Genomic DNA, 21,170 nt, shown 5'->3' with positions numbered 1-21,170 from the left:
AGATAGCACCGGCTGAGTGTCCCCGTCCCCATGATACATAGATGTCACCAGCGGAGTGTCCCCGTCCCCATGATACATAGATGAAATTTGTAGATTCACTCTGAAGGCATCAAAAGTATGAATTAACATGTGGAATTATATAATTATCAAAAAAGTGTGAAACAACTGAAAATACTGTATGTCTTATTTTCTAGGTTCTTCAAAGTAGCCACCTTTTGCTTTGATTTCTGCTTTGCACACTCTTGGCATTCTCTTGATGAGCTTCAAGAGGTAGTCACCGGAAATAGTTTTCACTTCACAGGTGTGCCTTGTCAGGTTTAATAAGTGGGATTTCTTGCCTTATAAATGGGGTTGGGACCATCAGTTTTGTTGTGCAGAAGTCTGGTGGATACACAGCTGATAGTCCTACTGAATAGACTGTTAAAATTTGTATTATGGCAAGAAAAAAAGCAGCTGAGTAAAGAAAAACGAGTGGCCATCATTACTTTAAGATTTTGAAGGTCCGTCAGTCCAAAAAAATTGGGAAAACTTTGAAAGTGTCCCCAAGTGCAGTGGCAAAAACCATCAAGCGCTACAAAGAAACTGGCTCACATGAGGACCGCCCCAGGAAAGGAAGACCAAGAGTCACCTCTGCAGTGGAGGATAAGGTCATCAGAGTCACCAGCCTCAGGAATCGCAGGTTAATAGCAGCTCAGATTAGAGACCAGGTCAATGCCACACAGAGTTCTAGCAGCAGACACATCTCTACAACAACTGTTAAGAGGAGACTTTGTGCAGCAGGCCTTCATGGTATAATAGCTGCTAGGAAACCACTGCTAAGGACAGGCAACAAGCAGAAGAGACTTGTTTGGGCTAAAGAACACAATGAATGGACATTAGACCAGTGGAAATCTGTGCTTTGGTCTGATGAGTCCAAATTTGAGATCTTTGGTTCCAACCACCGTGTCTTTGTGCGACGCAGAAAAGGTGAACGGATGGACTCTACATGCCTGGTTCCCACCGTGAAGCATGGAGGAGGAGTTGTGATGGTGTGGGGGTGCTTTGCTGGTGACACTGTTGGGGATTTATTCAAAATTGAAGGCATACTGAACCAGCATGGCTACCACAGCATCTTGCAGCGGCATGCTATTCCATCTGGTTTGTGTTTAGTTGGACCATCATTTATTTTTCAACAGGACAATGACCCCAAACACACCTCCAGGCTGTGTAAGGGCTATTTGACCAAGAAGGAGAGTGGTGGGGTGGTACGCCAGAAGACCTGGCCTCCACCGTCACCAGACCTGAACCCAATCGAGATGGTTTGGGGTGAGCTGGACCACAGTGTGAAGACAAAAGGGCCAACAAGTGCTAAGCATCTCTGGGAGCTCCTTCAAGACTGTTGGAAGACCATTTCCAGTGACTACCTCTTGAAGCTCATCAAGAGAATGCCAAGAGTGTGCAAAGCAGTAATCGAAGAAAAAGGTGGCTACTTTGAAGAACCTAGAATATGAGACATATTTTCAGTTGTTTCACACTTTTTTGTTAATTATACAATTCCACATGTGTTAATTCATAGTTTTGATGCCTTCAGAGTGAATCTACAATTTTCATAGTCATGAAAATAAAGAAAACTCTTTGAATGAGAAAGTGTGTCCAAACTTTTGGTCTGTACTATATATATGTAATCGATATTACATAGTGTATGACATTTACAATTTATTACAGTTTTTTGTGTTCTAAAGTTGTATTCCAATAAATAGATATTATGTTCTATCTAAAGATCTTGATTATTGGATCATAGAAATGATTAAATGTCTGATGTTCACATTGTACTACAATAAAGTTTTCACTTAAATATAAGCAATATATGTGGGAGTCGGAGTCGTGGAGTTAGAGTTGGAGTCGGTGCAAGGGAAATGGAGTAGTCGGAGTTGCAGGTTTGGCTTACCGACTCCACAGCCCTCGGCAGAGTGTTCCCATCCCCATGATACATAGATGTCACCGGTGGAGTGTCCCCATGATACATAGACGTCACCGGCGGAGTGTCCCCGTCCCCATGATACATAGATGTCACCAGTGGAGTGTCCCCATGATACATAGATGTCACTGGCGGAGTGTTCCCATCCCAATGACACATAGATGTCACCGGTGGAGAGTCCCCGTCCCCATGATACATAGATGTCACCGGTGGAGTGTCCCCAGTCCCCATGAAACATAGATGTCACCGGCGGAGTGTCCCCGTCCCCATGATAAATAGACGTCACCGGCGGAGTGTCCCAGTCCCCATGATACATAGATGTCACCGGCGGAGTGCTCCCGTCCCCATGATACATAGATGTCACCGGCAGAATGTGCCTGTCCCCATGATACATAGACGTCACTGGTGGAGTGTCCCCCGTCCCCATGATACACAGATGTCACCGGTGGAGTGTCCCCCGTCCCCATGATACACAGATGTCACCGGTGGAGTGTCCCCCGTCCCCATGATACATAGATGTCACCGGTGGAGTGTCCCCGTTCCCATGATACATAGATGTCACCGGTGGAGTGTCCCCGTTCCCATGATACATAGATGTCACCGGTGGAGTGTCCCCGTTCCCATGATACATAGATGTCACCGGTGGAGTGTCCCCGTCCCCATGATACATAGATGTCACCGGTGGAGAGTCCCCGTCCCCATGATACATAGATGTCACCGGTGGAGTGTCCCCGTCCCCATGATACATAGATGTCACCAGTGGAGTGTCCCCGTCCCCATGATACATAGATGTCACCGGTGGAGTGTCCCCGTTCCCATGATACATAGATGTCACCGGTGGAGTGTCCCCGTTCCCATGATACATAGATGTCACCGTCCACATGATACATAGATGTCACCGGTGGAGTGTCCCCGTCCCCATGATACATAGATGTCACCGGTGGAAAGTCCCCGTCCCCATGATACACAGATGTCAACGGCGGAGTGTCCCCATCCCCATGATACATAGATGTCATCGGCGGAGTGTCCCCGTCCCCATTATACATAGATGTCACTGGTGGAGTGTCCCCATGATACATAGATGTCATCGGCGGAGTGTCCCCGTCCCCATTATACATAGATGTCACTGGTGGAGTGTCCCCATGATACATAGATGTCACCAGTAGAGTGTCCCCATCCCCATGATACATAGACGTCACCGGTGGAGTGTCCCCCGTCCCCATGATACATAGACGTCATCGGCAGAGTGTCCCCGTCCCCATGATACATAAATGTCACCGGCGGAGTGTCCCCGTCCCCATGATACATAGATGTCACCGGTGGAGTATCCCCATGATACATAGATGTCACCAGTGCAGTGTCCCTGTCCCCATGATACATAGACGTCACCGGTGGAGTGTCTCCCGTCCCCATGATACATAGACGTCACCGGCGAGGTGTCCCAGTCCCCATGATACAGTACATAGATGTCACTGGCGGAGTGCTCCAGTCCCCATGATACATAGATGTCACCGGTGGTGTCCCCATGATACATAGATGTCACGAGTGGAGTGTCCCTATGATACATAGATGTCACGAGTGGAGTGTCCCCCCGTCCCCATGATACATAGATGTCACCGGCAGAGTGTCCCCGTCCCCATGATACATAGACGTCACCGGTGGAGTGTCCCCCCGTCCCCATGATACATAGACGTCACCGGTGGAGTGTCCCCCCGTCCCCATGATACATAGACGTCACCGGTGGAGTGTCCCCCCGTCCCCATGATACATAGACGTCACCGGTGGAGTGTCCCCCGTCCCCATGATTCATAGATGTCACCAGTGGAGTGTCCTAATCCCCATGATACATAGATGTCACTGGTGGAGTATCCCCATGATACATAGATGTCACCAGTGGAGTGTTCCCGTCCCCATGATACATAGACGTCACCGGCAGAGTGTCCCCGTCCCCATGATACATAGACGTCATCGGCAGTGTCCCCGTCCCCATGATACATAGATGTCACCGGTGGAGTGTCCCCCGTCCCCATGATACATAGATGTCACCAGTGGAGTGTCCTCGTCCCTATGATACACAGATGTCACCAGTGGAGTGTCCCCGTCCCCATGATACATAGCTGTCACCGGCGGAGTGTCCCCGTCCCCACGATGCATAGATGTCACAGGCGGAATGTGCCTGTCCCCATGATACATAGATATCACCAGCGGAGTGTCCCCATCCCCATGATACATAGATGTTACCAGTGGAGTGTCCCCGTCCCCATGATACATAGATGTCACCGGTGGAGTATCCCCATGATACATAGATGTCACCAGTGGAGTGTCCCTGTCCCCATGATACATTGCCGTCACCAGTGGAGTGCTCCAGTCCCCATGATACATAGATGTCACCGGTGGAGTGTCCCCATGATACAAAGATGTCACGAGTGGAGTGTCCCCCCGTCCCCATGATACATAGACGTCACCGGCAGAGTGTCCCCCCGTCCCCATGATACATAGACGTCACCGGCGGAGTGTCCCAGTCCCCATGATACATAGATGTCACCGGCGGAGTGCTCCCGTCCCCATGATACATAGATGTCACCGGCGGAGTGCTCCCGTCCCCATGATACATAGATGTCACCGGCAGAATGTGCCTGTCCCCATGATACATAGACGTCACCAGTGGTGTGTCCCCGTCCCCATGATACATAGACGTCACCGGCGAAGTGTCCCAGTCCCCATGATACAGTACATAGATGTCACCGGCGGAGTGCTCCAGTCCCCATGATACATAGATGTCACCGGTGGAGTGTCCCCATGATACATGGATGTCACGAGTGGAGTGTCCCCATGATACATAGATGTCACGAGTGGAGTGTCCCCATGATACATAGATGTCACCAGTGGAGTGTCCCCCCGTCCCCATGACACATAGACGTCACCGGCAGAGTGTCCCCGTCCCCATGATACATAGACGTCACCAGTGGAGTGTCCCCCGTCCCCATGATTCATAGATGTCACCAGTGGAGTGTCCTCATCCCCATGATACATAGATATCACCAGTGGAGTGTTCCCGTCCCCATGATACATAGACGTCACCGGTGGAGTGTCCCCCGTCCCCAGGATACATAGATGTCACCGGCAGAGTGTCCCCGTCCCCATGATACATAGATGTCACCGGTGGAGTGTCCCCCGTCCCCATGATACACAGATGTCACCGGTGGAGTGTCACCCGTCCCCATGATACATAGATGTCACCGGTGGAGTGTCCCCCGTCCCCATGATACATAGATGTCACCAGTGGAGTGTCCTCGTCCCCATGATACACAGATGTCACCGGCGGAGTGTCCCCATCCCCATGATACATAGATGTCACCCGTGGAGTATCCCCATGATACATAGATGTCACCAGTGGAGTGTCCCCGTCCCCATGATACATAGCTGTCACCGGCGGAGAGTCCCCGTCCCCATGATGCATAGATGTCACAGGCGGAATGCGCCTGTCCCCATGATACATAGATGTCACCCGTGGAGTATCCCCATGATACATAGATGTCACCAGTGGAGTGTCCCCATCCCCATGATGCATAGATGTTACCAGTGGAGTGTCCCCGTCCCCAGGATACATAGACGTCACCGGCAGAGTGTCCCCGTCCCCATGATACATAGATGTCACCAGTGGAGTGTCCCCGTCCCCAGGATTCATAGATGTCACCGGCAGAGTGTCCCCGTCCCCATGATACATAGATTTCACCAGCGGAGTGTCCCCGTCCCCATGATACATAGACGTCACCGGTGGAGTGTCCCCGTCCCCATGATACATAGACGTCACGGGTGGAGTGTCCTCGTCCCCATGATACATAGATGTCACCGGTGGATTATCCCCATGATACATAGACGTCACCGGTGGAGTGTCCCCCGTCCCCATGATACATAGACGTCACCGGTGGAGTGTCCCCCATCCCCATGATACATAGATGTCACCGGTGGATTATCCCCATGATACATAGATGTCACCGGTGGAGTGTCCCCGTCCCCATGATACATAGACGTCACCGGTGGAGTGTCCCCCATCCCCATGATACATAGATGTTACCGGTGGAGTGTCCCCGTCCCCATGACGCATAGATGTCACCGGTGGAGTGTCCCCGTCCCCATGATACATAGACATCACCGGTGGAGTGTCCCCGTCCCCATGACGCATAGATGTCACCGGTGGAGTGTCCCCGTCCCAATGATACATAGACGTCACCGGTGGAGTGTCCCCGTCCCCATGACGCATAGATGTCACCGGTGGAGTGTCCCCGTCCCCATGATACATAGATGTCACCGGTGGAGTGTCCCCGTCCCCATGATACATAGACATCACCGGTGGAGTGTCCCCGTCCCCATGACGCATAGATGTCACCGGTGGAGTGTCCCCCGTCCCCATGATACATAGACGTCACCGGTGGAGTGTCCCCGTCCCAATGATACATAGACGTCACCGGTGGAGTGTCCCCGTCCCCAGTGACTGCCAGCCGCTGCCCACCATACACCACCTATTTACATCCGTGATGACAAGGACAGTCATCCAGGGCTCCTCCATCATGTACACACATCCGATCCATGGCCACTCCGCCTCCATTACCTTCCGGGAGCTCCACGGTGCGAGCTCGGCGCAGGGATCTCGTCAGGCGGTTGAGCTGCTCCATAGCTCTCTCCATACTAGGGAGCGCAACCCCCACTAGGACACTCCAGCGCCCCCGGGTGAGGAGGACCTGACAGCTCCGGGATAAGACGAGGAAGTGCTGGAGCAGCTCAGCTGTCACACCCGGGCACGGCTGCGCTGTAAGTGACAGGACAGTAGGGGGCGGCACCAGTAGTGCCGCTCCTCAGCTCCATACTGACACCGCGCCGTAACCTACAGAGCCGGTTACTGCTGCTGTGTGCACAACACACTGAGCCGCGCGGCTTCCGACCTGCGCCGTTCTGTTGTCCCGAGGGCTACTGGGAATTGTAGTTCATTAGTGTGAGCACACGTGGGAATGTACCAAAGCCTTCCTTCTGTCCAGACTACATTACCCACAAGCCACTGCGAGCCCTGGTTACTAAGGGTGTTCCTGAAATGTTTGTGTGGTGATGTAGTCTGTGCTGTGTACAGCATGCTCGCTCGGCTGCGGCCATTCTGGGCCGTAGATGCCATTCATAGGACGTAGAAGCTACCTCACCGTGTCCTACTGTCTGCGCGGGACCCATCATCAGTGGGAGAGACGTGGCCTGATGTAGGCACACGTATGTGATGGACGCTCATCTGAATCTAAGGCTTAGTTCACACACGGGCTGAGTCATTATTGCGTTTAGTGCCATTTTGATGTTTTTCGCCTGTTTGTCATTTGAGACTGGAGTACATTTGCTCAAAAGTGTTGTCACTTAGCAATTGATGGATCAGCAGAAAACATCTGGAAATCCTAAACCTCACCTACAATGGGGAAGATAAAAAAACAGACTAAAGGCCCCCCATACACATTAGACCAAAGTCAGCCAACCCACTGATATCGACAGTGGCATCCAACGGTCTAATGTGTATGGGGTCAAGGACAGATGATGTCAGAGGATGCATATCCGGCATACGCGATTTCGGGCTGCCGATCCCTATGGGTCGAGGATACACATTAGTCATATGCCATTTTGTACTGCCGATCCTTATGGGTCAAGGACAGATGATGCCAGAGGATACATATCTGGCATACGTGATTTCAGATTGGCGATCCCTATAGGTTGAGGACAGATGATGTCAGAAGATACATGTCTGACATACGCCATTTCGTACTGCAGATCCCTATGGGTCAAGGACAGATGATGTCAGAGGATACATATCCGACATACACGATTTTGGACTGCCGATCCCTATGGGTCGATGATACACATTAGTCATACGCCATTTCGCACTGCAGATCCCTATGGGTCAAGGACAGATGATGTCAGAGGATACATGCCTGACATACGCAATTTTGGACTGCCGATCCCTATGGGTCAAGGACAGATGTCGGGATATATATCCAGTATACGCGATTTCGGACTGCCAATCCCTATGGGTCGAGGATACACATTAGTCATACGCTATTTCGTACTGCCTATCCCTATGGGTCAAGGACAGATGATGTCAGAGGATACATGCCTGACATACGCAATTTCGGACTGCCGATCCCTACGGGTCAAGGACAGATGTCGGGATATATATCCAGTATACGCGATTTCGGACTGCCAATCCCTATGGGTCGAGGATACACATTAGTCATACGCTATTTCGTACTGCCTATCCCTATGGGTCAAGGACAGATGATGTCAGAGGATACATGCCTGACATACGCAATTTCGGACTGCCGATCCCTATGGGTCAAGGACAGATGATGTCAGGGGATATAAATCCAGTATACGCGATTTCGGACTGCCAATCCCTATGGGTCGAGGATACACATTAGTCATACGCTATTTCGTACTGCCTATCCCTATGGGTCGAGGACAGATGATGTCAGAGGATACATATCTGGCATATGCGATTTCAGATTGGTGATCCCTATGGGTCGAGGACAGATGATGTCAGAGGATACATATCCGGCATACGCGAACTAAGGTACTGTCACACTTAGCGATGTACCAGCGATCCCGACCAGTGATATGACGCGGTCAGGATCGCTGGTACATCGCTAAGTGGTCGCTAGTGAGCTGCCACACAGGCAGATCTCACTAGCGACATCGCTGGGGACGGGGATCGCTACTTACCTGTCACACCAGGCGATCCTGCGTCCTCCCGCCCGGCTCCACGCGTCGCTCGTCCTCACAGCAGGAAGCACCGCAGGAAGCTGACGACGAGAAACAGTCCTGAACGTTCTCGCGCGATCAGCGATAACCAGCGGGGGAGCCGGTCGGAGGTAAGTATCAGACACAGAGATATCGCTAGCAATATCGCTATAACGTCATTAGTTATAGCGATATTGCTAGCGATATCTCTTAGTGTGACATGCCCTTAATACAAAATCTGAAGCGTCACATATTTACACACAACACAGCACAGAAATAATGCAATAGATAAGACAAGTGATGTGAAGCAGAACTATCATTATGGGGGCGTGATAGACAGTTATGGCCATAAATATTGGACCAGTTCATAGATAAGGAGTGAAAGTTTTATTGTCCTCTGATTGGGGTCTCCTAATGTGTTGTGATGCCCCCACAAGGTCTTAGGAGCAAATTCCTTAATTGATGTAAAAAGACATAAATCCATGCGACACATTTATTCCTGCACTGTGTGTGTCAAAGGTCGTCATGAGTTTGTACTCTCAGACTCTTCTGTCTCTCTGAGATGTGAAGTTACCTTTCAATACCAGTAATTTCATGTCCATGGTGCTATGACCAGGCATACAAAAAATGTTTTGCCACAGGTAGATCCATTCTTTTTTCTCTTATTGTGTGGCGGTGAGAATTCATCCTTGTTCTCAGTTTTAGCCCGGTCCTCTCCACATACAGACCCCCAGTTGGACATTTAGTACAAATAATTAAGTGCACCACATTAGATGTAATGCAGCTGAACGTACCTGGGATCTTGTAGTCCTGATGTGAGTTGGGGATCTTTATCTTGTCCGTGGTCATTATAAATGGACAGGCTTTACATTTTTTCTGGTTGCAAGGAAAGGTTCCTGCAGCTGTTGGAGAGGACAGGGAGCCTCTGACAATGATGCTTCTTAGATTTGGGGGCTGCCTAAAACACAGTAGTGGGGGGTCTGGAAATATGGATTGTAATCGGGCATCTTTTTGTAGTAAAGGTTGTAATTTCCGTGCAGCTCCCCTTAGCACTTCCAGATTTGGGTTGTAGGTGACCACTAGAGGCACCCGGTTATTCTCTTCTTTAGCTTTGTAATGTAGCAGGTGATTACTTGACATTCTGGTGGCTCTTGTAATTTGGTTTTGAATTGTGCTTGGATGGTAGCCCTGATTCAAAAAGGTCTTTTTGAGGCGACCAAGGTGTTCATCTCTATTCATGGGGTTGGAACATATACGATTGTATCTGATGGCTTGGCTGTAGATAATAGAGTTCTTTATGTGTTTTGGATGGAAACTGTCCTATTTATGGTATGTTTGACGGCCAATTGGCTTCTGATACAGGGATGTCTCTATTTCATTGTTCTTTAGCTTAACGATGGTGTCCAAAAAATTAATATCAGTGCTGGAGTAGTTGAGTGTTAAGTTGATGGTGGGATGAAATTGATTAAACTGTTCGTGGAACGTCTTTAGCTGTTGCTCAGACTCTGTCCAGATGATTAAAATATCATCAATGTAGCGGTAGTAGGCCAGAGGACTGATGGGACATGAGGACAAAAAGTTGCTTTCAAGCTGTGCCAGCTTTGGGAAGTAAAATCCCACAGTATGCAAATCTTTTCATGGCCAAGCTTGAAAGCAATATTATATTATTATAATGATCATGGACAAGATAAAGATCCCCAATTCACATCAGGACTACAAGATCCCAGGTACTTTCAGCTGCATCACATCTAACGTGGTGTACTTAATTATTTGTACTAAATGTCCAACTGGGGGTCTGTATGTGGGGGAAGCAGGGCAAAAGCTTAGAACAAGAATGAATTCTCATCTCCACACCATAAGAGAAAAAAGAATGGATCTACCTGTGGCAAAACATTTTTGTATCCCTGATCACAGCACCATGGACATGAAATTACTGGTATTGAAAGGTAACTTCACATCTCAGAGAGAGAGAAGAGTCTGTGAGTACAAACTCATGACGACATTTGACACGCTCAATGCAGGAATAAATTTGTCGCATGGATTTATGTCTTTTTACATCAATTAAGGAATTTGCTCCTAAGACCTTGTGGGGGCATCACAACACATTACCAGACCCCAATCAGAGGACAATAAAACTTTCACTCCTTATCTATGAACTGGTCCAATATTTATGGCCATAACTGTCTATCACTCCACTATAATGATAGTTCTGCTTCACATCACTTGTCTTATCTATTGAGTTATTTCTGTGCAGTGTTGTGTGTAAATATGTGACGCTTCAGATTTTGTATTAGTCTAGCCTGATGAAGAGACCTGAGTAGTCTCGAACGCTTGCAATGTGTTACCATCTTTTCAGTTAGCCATTAAAAGGTCAAGAAAATTTTGGCACTCAACTTCGATGCAGTAAGTGAAGAATTTTATTTGCAGTCACATATATATATATAGACGTTTCGGCTGAGACAGTTAGCCTTCATCAGTACACGGGACTGCTTATGCAATACAAGCGGCGGATACCGCGTTCTACACAGGACACATGGTGCCACCACCCACCAATGGGACGGCCAGTTACATACTTCTAAGGCTGCCCCTTTGTCTCAGCGTTCTGAAGATCCATACATACAAACATTTTGTTCTATGCCATTCTAATTCATTGATATTAGGGACCTCTCTTGTGATAAAGAATATTGTCACGAATTATACTCAGATATTTTTCCACCACATCTCAGGTCACATGGCCATCATATTTGATTTTGGATGACACATTGCCCCTCTATACGTTTGTGTCTATTTCCTTAGTATTCACGTGGCCGTCTTATTTGATTTTGGTTGACACATTGCCCCTCTATACATTTGTGGCTATTTTCTAAGCATTCATGGACTAAACATAAGCAGTCCCGTGTACTGATGAAGGCTAACTGTCTCAGCCGAAACGTTTATATATATATGTGACTGCAAATAAAATTCTTCACTTACTGCATCAAAGTTGAGTGCCAAAATTTTCTTAATATTTTTCCTGGTGTGGGAACCTTTTTTGTGCACCGACGCAGCTGTGCCACGATATACTTAAAAGCCATTAAAAGGTATCAACCACTGAGGACTCTCAATTCTGAATATTTTTCTATCTACTGGCTAACACGGTACAAAGATATATATCTTTCCTGTTAAAAAACCAAATGATGAATGAGGACCAGAGGGGTTTTTAGGATTTTGAAGCAAATTCACTCAAAAACTTGCTCTACCTGTATCTTTCAATGGAAAAGTCATACAAATTTTTGAAGATTGTTTTCCCAATGTCCCTTTTTTCAGGCAAGTTTAACGTAGAATTTTTGGATGACTGAAAGATCCAAAGTGTTTTTCAAGAGGAATCTGCTTCAGGAAATGGTCCTTTTTTGTTGTTTTTGGAGGCATTTTTTTTATAAAGCGATTTTTAAGAGGTTTTTGAAGCATTTTTTTCCCACATTGTGTTTTGTAGCCTTTGTCAACTGAGGAACAGATTCCACAAGGAATTTGCCTCAAAGAAATGACCTGTTGTATGAACAATAAAGTGGATTTTCCATTTAAATAAATTGGAAAAGAATTTTGAGAGTATTTGAAGCGAGTTTGGATGAGAATTCTGGGGCTGATCCGCTTCCAAATCTTCCTAAAAAAACTGTATGAACCTAGCGTGAGGCAGAGTCCTCCACTCTAGTCTTTTACTTACCAGGTGCCATCTTCAGCTCTTCCCAGCACAGCTCCAGTCCTGATCCGCCATCTTGTGAAAGCAAATTCTGACTGACCAGAATTTACAGGTAACGGTCACAAGCGCTCAGTGTAAGTGTATGAATTCCTTGTTCTGGCCCTCATAGACTTACATTGAGTAGTGACTTCCGGCTCGCCCAGCAAACGATCCGGTAGGTCACAAGTTGCTAGAGACTGCCCGGAGTGTCGCATATAACAGAAGTAGACGGCGACTGGTAAGTATAGAACTAGCGCCAGGGAACTTACATTAGGAGCACCACTCCAAGTGTGAAGTAAAAAAAAAACACCCTGCAGTGGGCTTTAACTTCATTGTGGAAGTCAAAATTTGCAACAGACACCATTTTAGCAGATTGCGCGTAGATGTCACAAAATGCACAGCTACTGAACAGAAAACCCTTCTAGCTGTGTGGTTTATGTTTAGTGGTGAAAACTAAAAGCCATGAACCTGATTTACCAATGTGGCTGTGGCAGAGGTCAGGCCTCCTGAGATGTGCCCCTCTCTAGAGACTTCCAAAAGTGTGTAGAAAAGAGGATGTGGATTTGGCGAGTCTGAAAATTGACAGATTTATTATTGGCATATGCCAGGTTTTTTGGCCATAAAAGTTTGTGTAAGGCTGTGTGCACACGATGCAGATTTGCAGCGGTTCCGCAGCGGATTTTACCGCACAGAAACGTTGCATATCTGCATTGTGATGTACAGTAGCCTTAAAATCAATGGAAAAAAAAAAACGCTGTGCAGACGTTGCGGATTTTTCCGCACGGTTTTCCCACGGTACAAAATCCGCAGCATGTTACTTCTTTTGTGCGGTTTTCCATCTCCCCTGTCACCAAATCCGCAGGGGGAAAACCGCGATGGAAAACCGCACAAAAACCGCATGAACACCGCATGAAAAATGGAAGAAATCCGCAGGAAAAATGCAGGTCATTTGACCTGCGGATTTCTTCCATTCTGCGCGGAAAAATCCACAGGCCAAAAAGTACGTCTGCACTCAGCCTAAATGGCCATTTTCATATAAAGTGTCAAATCTAACACAAAGCGGGCTCCACTATAATTGTTGTGCCTGATACAGTTAGAAAATGGCTAACACAACGACATTATTCCTTTACCACCAAAGATTGGTAACCCTAACTAATATGTGTTGTGTCCCCATAGGGCACCAGAATACAAAGCAACCAAAGAAAGAATGTGCCAGGAACAAAAAGCATTGGTGAAGCGTGCGTCGGGTGTTTGGTGGGTGAGCTACTGTGGGAAACCCCTACGAACAACTATATATACATACAGCAAGGTCAACACATATGTGAAAATCAGTTATACATATGTACAGTTGTGGCCAAAAGTATTGACACCTCTGCAATTCTGTCAGATAATACTCCGTTTCTTCCTGAAAATGATTGCAAACACAAATTCTTTGGTATTATTATCTTCATTTAATTTGTCTTAAATGAAAAAACACAAAAAGAATTGTCCTAAAGCCAAATTGGATATAATTCCACACCAAACATAAAAAAGAGGGTGGACAAAAGTATTGGCACTGTTCGAAAAATCATGTGATGCTTCTCTAATTTGTGTAATTAACAGCACCTGTAACTTACCTGTGGCACCTAACAGGTGTTGGCAATAACTAAATCACACTTGCAGCCAGTTGACATGGATTAAAGTTGACTCAACCTCTGTCCTGTGTCCTTGTGTGTACCACATTGAGCATGGAGAAAAGAAAGAAGACCAAAGAACTGTCTGAGGACTTGACAAACCAAATTGTGAGGAAGCATGAGCAATCTCAAGGTTACAAGTCCATCTCCAAAGACCTGAATGTTCCTGTGTCTACCGTGCGCAGTGTCATCAAGAAGTTTAAAGCCCATGGCACTGTGGCTAACCTCCCTAGATGTGGATGGAAAAGAAAAATTGACAAGAGATTTCAACGCAAGATTGTGCGGATGTTGGATAAAGAACCTGGACTAACATCCAAACAAGTTCAAGCTGCCCTGCAGTCCGAGGGTACAACAGTGTCAACCCATACTATCCGTCGGCGTCTGAATGAAAAGGGACTGTATGGTAGGAGACCCAGGAAGACCCCACTTCTTACCCCGAGACATTAAAAAAAAGCTAGGCTGGAGTTTGCCAAAACTTACCTGTTGTGAGTTAATTTTCCCCTTCGTCACTGAGGTCTGGTGAACTCCCTATTCTGGTAAAGGAAGGTAATGAGCCTGATTATCAGGCACCTGAGCCTAATGAGGATGACTGGCTGAGTGGAGTCACGGACTGGATATAAGGCTGCCGACGCCCTTCTGCCCTGCGGGTGATTTCTCTGTGGACTTCTAGGACACCAGTCTGATTCCTGCTCCTCTAAAGCTAAGTTTTCTGCTTTGCCTGTTAGCATTTGTGTTTTGTTTTTGTTTGCCTTGCTTTTCTGGATTCTGCCATTCCCTGCTGGGGTGAGCTGAATCTCCTTTTGCCTGTAGCTCTGTCTTCAGAATATTCCTGAGTACTGACATAGCTTTTTTGAAGCCTAGCGTCTTCAGGGCCTTTTTCACTGTCAGTCTGTTGGCTCTTATTTTCATAGGGTTTTTCACGGATCGCAGACAGCAGCCTTCCTGTCCTTTTCTATCTAGTTAGCTTGGGCCTCGTCTTTGCTCAGTCTATCTTTCTGCCTGTGTTGGTGTTTTCATCTTGCTTCACCGTCATTATATGTTGGGGGCTGCCTATTGCTTTGGGGTCTGCTCTGGGGCAGTTTAGATTTCCCCTTTCTTTCTTTAGGCCTATTTAATTCTTCGGCTGTGATCTAGGGCATCGTAGGAACCCCCCACGGCTACTGCTAGTTGTGTTGATAGGTTCAGGGGTCTGCAATCCGATAGCTGCCAACTTCTCTGGTTTTCTGGACTTAGCTAGCATTTCTGTTTTTGCCTCCTACGGTGACTCAATCATAACAGAATCACCCGCCATACCGCAGATCCTAGGGTACTCAATAGCAGGAAAAAATTGTGTTAACAAAAAAAAAAAAAAAAAGGTGTGTGTATATTCTTTCCTCTATATCTCTGAGGCCGTAGGGGGAATTTTTTTTTTTCTCTCAATGGAGATAAAGCAATTGTCTGATCGTGTGGAGCAGCTCGCTGCGGAAGTGCGGGGAATTTCCGCCTACCTTGCTCGTTCGCATGCTGTTGAACCAAAGATCCCTACACCTGATGTATTTTTTGGGGATCGATCTAAATTTTGAGTTTCAAAAATAATTGTAAATTATTTTTTGCCTTGAAGCCTAACTCGTCAGGGAGCTCCGTGCAGCAGGTTAAAATTGTCATCTCTTTGCTGCGTGGCGATCCCCAGGATTGGGCGTTTTCTTTGAAACCAGATGATCCTATTCTGACTAATGTGAACGCATTCTTTCAAGCTTTGGGGTTGTTGTATGACGAACCTAATGCTATTGATCAGGCTGAAAAGACCCTGTTGGCATTGAACCAGGGTCAAGATTCTGCAGAGTTGTACTGTCAAAAGTTCCGAAAGTGGGCGGTCCTTACTACCTGGAATGATAATGCCTTGGCTGCTCTCTTTCGGAATGGTTTGTCAGAAGCCGTAAAAGATACTATGGTGGGATTTCCTGTTCCCTCTGGTCTGGACGATTCTATGTCATTAGCCATTCAGGTTGATCGGCGTTTACGTGAACGCAGGATTGCACGAGAGGTGTTGCCACCGGTTGAACAGACGTCTGAACCTATGCAATGTGATAGAATTTTGTCTAAGGCGCAACGTCAGGAGTTCAGAAGGCGTAATAAGCTGTGTTTTTTCTGTGGAGATGCCTCGCATATTATTTCTGTTTGTCCTAAACGAGAGAAACGCTTTGCACACACGTTTTCTGTTGGTGGTGTTCAACCTAAGTTTCTTCTGGCAATTACTCTGATCTGCTCCCTGTCCACATTTTCCGCCAAGGCTTTTGTGGATTCGGGAGCAGCGCTAAACCTAATGGACTTGGATTTTGCTAAACGTTGTGGATTTCCGATGACACCTCTGCAGACGCCTATCCCTTTGAGGGGGATTGATGCTACTCCTTTGGCTAAAAATAAACCTCAGTTTTGGACCCAGGTGGTCATGCGGGTCGCCCCAGACCATCAAGAAAATTGCAGATTTTTCGTGTTGCATGGTCTGCATGATGCCATTGTTCTGGGGTTTCCCTGGTTGCAAATTCATAATCCAGTTTTGGATTGGAAATCTGTGTCTGTGGTGAGTTGGGGTTGTCGGTGTGCCTTTAGTGAGGCTCCGGTTTTTTCAACCTCTCCTCAGTCGCATGATGTTCCTGACTATTTGGCAGACTTTTATGATGTATTTAGTGAGAATGAGTCTGCGTCCTTGCTTCCTCATAGGAGTTATGACTGCAATTGAACTAAGCCCGGGGTGTAAATTTCCCAAGGGTCGGCTCTTCAATTTATCTGTACCCGAGCACGAGGCTATGCGGTCCTATATTAAGGAGGCGTTGGAGAAGGGTCATATTAGACCATCCTCTTCACCCTTAGGTGCCGTTTTTTTTTTTGTGGCCAAAAAGGATGGTTCTTTAAGGCCTTGTATTGATTATCGTGCCCTCAATAAAATTACTATTAAATATCAGTATCCGTTACCCCTGATTTCGGATCTATTCTCTAGAGTTAGAGGTGCTTGCTGGTTTACCAAGCTTGACCTCAGGGGGGCGTATAATCTTATCCGCATTAAGCAGGGGGATGAATGGAAGACGGCGTTTAATACTCCGGAGGGACATTTTGAGTACCTGGTGATGCCTTTTGGGCTCACTAATGCCCCTTCTGTCTTCCGGTGCTTCATGAACGATATTTTCCGAGACTTTGTCGATAAATTTTTGATTATCTATCTGGATGATATTTTGATCTTCTCCAAGGATTGGGATTCTCATGTGGAACATATTCGGACTGTGTTCCGGATCTTGAGGGAGAATTCCCTGTATGTCAAAGGATCAAAATGCCTTTTTGGAGTACAGAGGATTTCATTTTTGGGATTTATTTTGTCTCCGTCAACTATTGAAATGGACCCGGCCAAGGTACAGGCCATTTATGATTGGGTTCAGCCCACTTCATTGAAGGCCCTCCAGAAGTTTTTGGGTTTTGCTAATTTTTATCGGAAATTTATAGCAAAATTTTCTAGTATTGCCAAGCCATTGACTGATCTGACTAAGAAGGGTGCTGATGTGTTGAATTGGTCTCCGGAGGCTGTTGCTTCCTTTCAGGAGCTGAAGCGAAGATTCACTTCTGCCCCGGTTTTGCGGCAACCTGATGTCTCACTCCCGTTCCAGGTAGAAGTGGATGCTTCTGAGATTGGTGCAGGAGCTGTTTTGTCCCAAAAGGATCCTGTAACATCTAAAATGAATCCCTGTGCTTTCTTTTCCCGAAAGTTCTCTCCATCTGAACGTAACTATGATGTGGGGAATCGGGAACTGTTGGCCATGAAATGGGCATTTGAGGAGTGGAGACATTGGTTGGAGGGAGCTAAACATCAAGTTGTGGTCCTCACTGACCACAAGAATTTGATTTACCTAGAGTCGGCTAAATGCTTGAACCCTAGACAGGCTAGGTGGGCCTTGTTTTTTACACGTTTTGATTTTGTGGTCTCTTTTCTTCCTGGAACTAAGAATGTCAAGGCAGACGCCCTCTCTAGGAGTTTCTTTGCTGATTCTCCTGTGGTGACCAAGCCTGCTACCATCTTAGGCGAAGGGGTAGTTCTTTCTGCCATCTCGCCCGATTTGAGACTTGCTCTGCAAGAGTTCCAGGAGGACAAACCTGAGCGTTGTCCCAGTGGAAAGTTGTATGTTCCTGACCAGTGGAAGAAGAGAGTGATGTCTGAAGTTCATTGCTCTGCATTGGCTGGTCATCCAGGTATTTTTGGTACTAGAGATCTGGTGAGTCGCTCTTTTTGGTGGCCCACCTTGTCTCATGATGTCAGGAATTTTGTGCAGTCCTGTGGGACTTGCTCCCGGTCTAAATTTTGTTCTCGCTCTAGTGGGTTGTTGATGCCTTTGCCGGTCCCCAGGAGGCCATGGACCCATATTTCAATGGACTTCATCTCTGATATGCCGGTCTCTCAAAGAATGACTGTTATTTGGGTGATTTGTGATAGGTTCTCTAAGATGGTTCATCTTGTACCACTCCCTAAGTTGCCATCTTCCTCTGAGTTGGTGCCCCTGTTTTTGCAACAGGTGGTTCGCTTACACGGGATTCCTGAGAACATTGTATCTGACAGAGGAGTTCAGTTTGTGTCTAGATTTTGGAGGACTTTCTGTTCCAAGCTGGGAATTCAGTTGTCCTTCTCCTCTGCTTTTCACCCTCAGACCAATGGGCAGACGGAGAGACCAAACCAGACCTTGGAGTCGTATTTGAGATGTTTTATTTCCGCTGATCAGGATGATTGGGTTTCATTTTTGACCTTGGCCGAATTTGCTTTAAATAATAGAGCTAGTTCTGCCACTTTGATGTCACCTTTTTTTTGTAACTTTGGGTTTCATCCTCGATTTTCTTCAGGGCAGGTGGAGCCTTCTGCCTGCCCAGGTGTCGAAACTGTGGTGGAGAGAATGCACCAGATCTGGGACCAAGTGGTGGATAAGTTATCTCTCTCCCAGGAAAAGGCCCAGCGGTTTTCCAATCGACATAGGACCATTGGTCCCCAGTTTAAGATTGGTGATATGGTGTGGTTATCATCAAAAAATATTGCTATGAAGGTGGCTTCTCCTAAGTTTAAGCCTAGATTTATTGGACCTTACAAGATTTTGGAGATTATTAATCCGGTCTCTTTTCGTTTGGCTCTTCCTGTCACATTTAAAATCCATAATGTGTTCCATAAGTCCTTGTTGAAGAGGTTTGTTGAACCAGTTGTTCCTGGGGTGGCACCTCCAGACCCAGAGAAAATGCTGGATTCCCGTCTGGCTAGACGGAGACTCCAGTATTTGGTTAAGTGGAAGGGTTATGGTCAGGAGGATAATTCCTGGGTCTCTGCCTCTGATATTCATGCCAAAAGATTGGTGCATGCCTTTCATCGGGCTCACCCTGATCGCCCTGGTGGCGTGGTTGAGGGTTCGGTGACCCCTCCTCAAGGGGGAGGTACTGTTGTGAGTTCATTTTCCCCTTCGTCACTGAGGTCTGGTGAACTCTCTATTCTGGTAAAGGAAGGTAATGAGCCTGATTATCAGGCACCTGAGCCTAATGAGGATGACTGGCTGAGTGGAGTCATGACTGGATATAAGGCTGCCAACGCCCTTCTGCCCTGCGGGTGATTTCTCTGTGGACTTCTAGGACACCAGTCTGATTCCTGCTCCTCTAAAGCTAAGTTTTCTGCTTTGCCTGTTAGCATTTGTGTTTTGTTTTTGTTTGCCTTGCTTTTCTGGATTCTGCCATTCCCTGCTGGGGTGAGCTGAATCTCCTTTTGCCTGTAGCTCTGTCTTCAGAATATTCCTGAGTACTGACATAGCTTTTTTGAAGCCTAGCGTCTTCAGGGCCTTTTTCACTGTCAGTCTGTTGGCTCTTATTTTCATAGGGTTTTTCACGGATTGCAGACAGCAGCCTTCCTGTCCTTTTCTATCTAGTTAGCTTGGGCCCCGTCTTTGCTCAGTCTATCTTTCTGCCTGTGTTGGTGTTTTCATCTTGCTTCACCGTCATTATATGTTGGGGGCTTCCTATTGCTTTGGGGTCTGCTCTGGGGCAGTTTAGATTTCCCCTTTCTTTCTTTAGGCCTATTTAATTCTCTGGCTGTGATCGAGGGGTCTAGGGCATCGTAGGAACCCCCCACGGCTACTGCTAGTTGTGTTGATAGGTTCAGAGGGGTCTGTAATCCGATAGCTGCCAACTTCTCTGGTTTTCTGGACTTAGCTAGCATTTCTGTTTTTGCCTCCTACGGTGACTCAATCATAACACTTACCTGAAAAAGCCTAAAACGTTTTGGAAGAATGTTCTCTGGTCAGATGAGACAAAAGTAGAGCTTTTTGGGCAAAGGCATCAACATAGAGTTTACATGAGAAAAAAAGAGGCATTCAAAGAAAAGAACACGGTCCCTACAGTCAAACATGGTGGAGGTTCCCTGATGTTTTGGGGTTGCTTTGCTGCCTCTGGCACTGGACTGCTTGACCGTGTGCATGGCATTATGAAATCAGAAGACTACCAACAAATTTTGCAGCATAATGTAGGGCCCAGTGTGAGAAAGCTGGGTTTCCCTCAGAGGTCATGGGTCTTCCAGCAGGACAATGACCCAAAACACACTTCAAAAAGCACTTGAAAATGGTTTGAGAGAAAGCACTGGAGACTCCTAAGGAGGCCAGCAATGAGTCCAGACCTGAATCCCATAGAACACCTGTGGAGAGATCTAAAAATGGCAGTTTGGAGAAGGCACCCTTCAAATATCAGGGAACTGGAGCAGTTTAACAAAGAAGAATGGTCTAAACTTCCAGCAGAGCATTGTAAGAAACTCATTGATGGTCACCGGAAGCGGTTGGTCGCAGTTATTTTGGCTAAGGTTGTGCAACCAAGTATTAGGCTGAGGGTGCCGATACTTTTGTCTGGCCCATTTTTGGAGTTTTGTGTGAAATGATCAATGTTTTGCTTTTTGCTTCATTCTCTTTTGTGTTTTTTCATTTAAGACAAATTAAATGAAGATAATAATACCAAAGAATTTGTGTTTGCAATCATTTTCAGGAAGAAACTGAGTATTATCTGACAGAATTGTCAATACTTTTGG

At 46.7% G+C, this 21,170-nt stretch overlaps 1 protein-coding gene across 4 annotated transcripts in view; it reads right to left on the bottom strand.

Moving 5' to 3' along the window:
* The window catches only part of HACE1 (HECT domain and ankyrin repeat containing E3 ubiquitin protein ligase 1), a 124,617-nt gene extending 117,690 nt beyond the window's left edge, over window positions 1-6,927 (bottom strand). For 3 of the 4 annotated variants that reach the window (XM_073589491.1, XM_073589490.1, XM_073589493.1), the window contains exon 1: window positions 6,570-6,927. In XM_073589491.1, coding sequence (XP_073445592.1) covers window positions 6,570-6,645 — 76 coding nt within the window. In that variant the 5' untranslated portion in view covers window positions 6,646-6,927. The remainder of the gene's footprint in view (window positions 1-6,569) is intronic. The other variant, XM_073589494.1, reaches the window with a different exon arrangement.
* Between the last annotated feature and the right edge of the window lie 14,243 nt (window positions 6,928-21,170).

The sequence above is a fragment of the Dendrobates tinctorius genome, unplaced genomic scaffold (assembly GCF_039654945.1).
Source record: "Dendrobates tinctorius isolate UK_male_01 unplaced genomic scaffold, ASM3965494v1 ptg000111l, whole genome shotgun sequence".
Lineage (NCBI taxonomy): Eukaryota > Metazoa > Chordata > Amphibia > Anura > Dendrobatidae > Dendrobates > Dendrobates tinctorius.
This window is presented reverse-complemented; position numbering and strand designations above follow the sequence as displayed.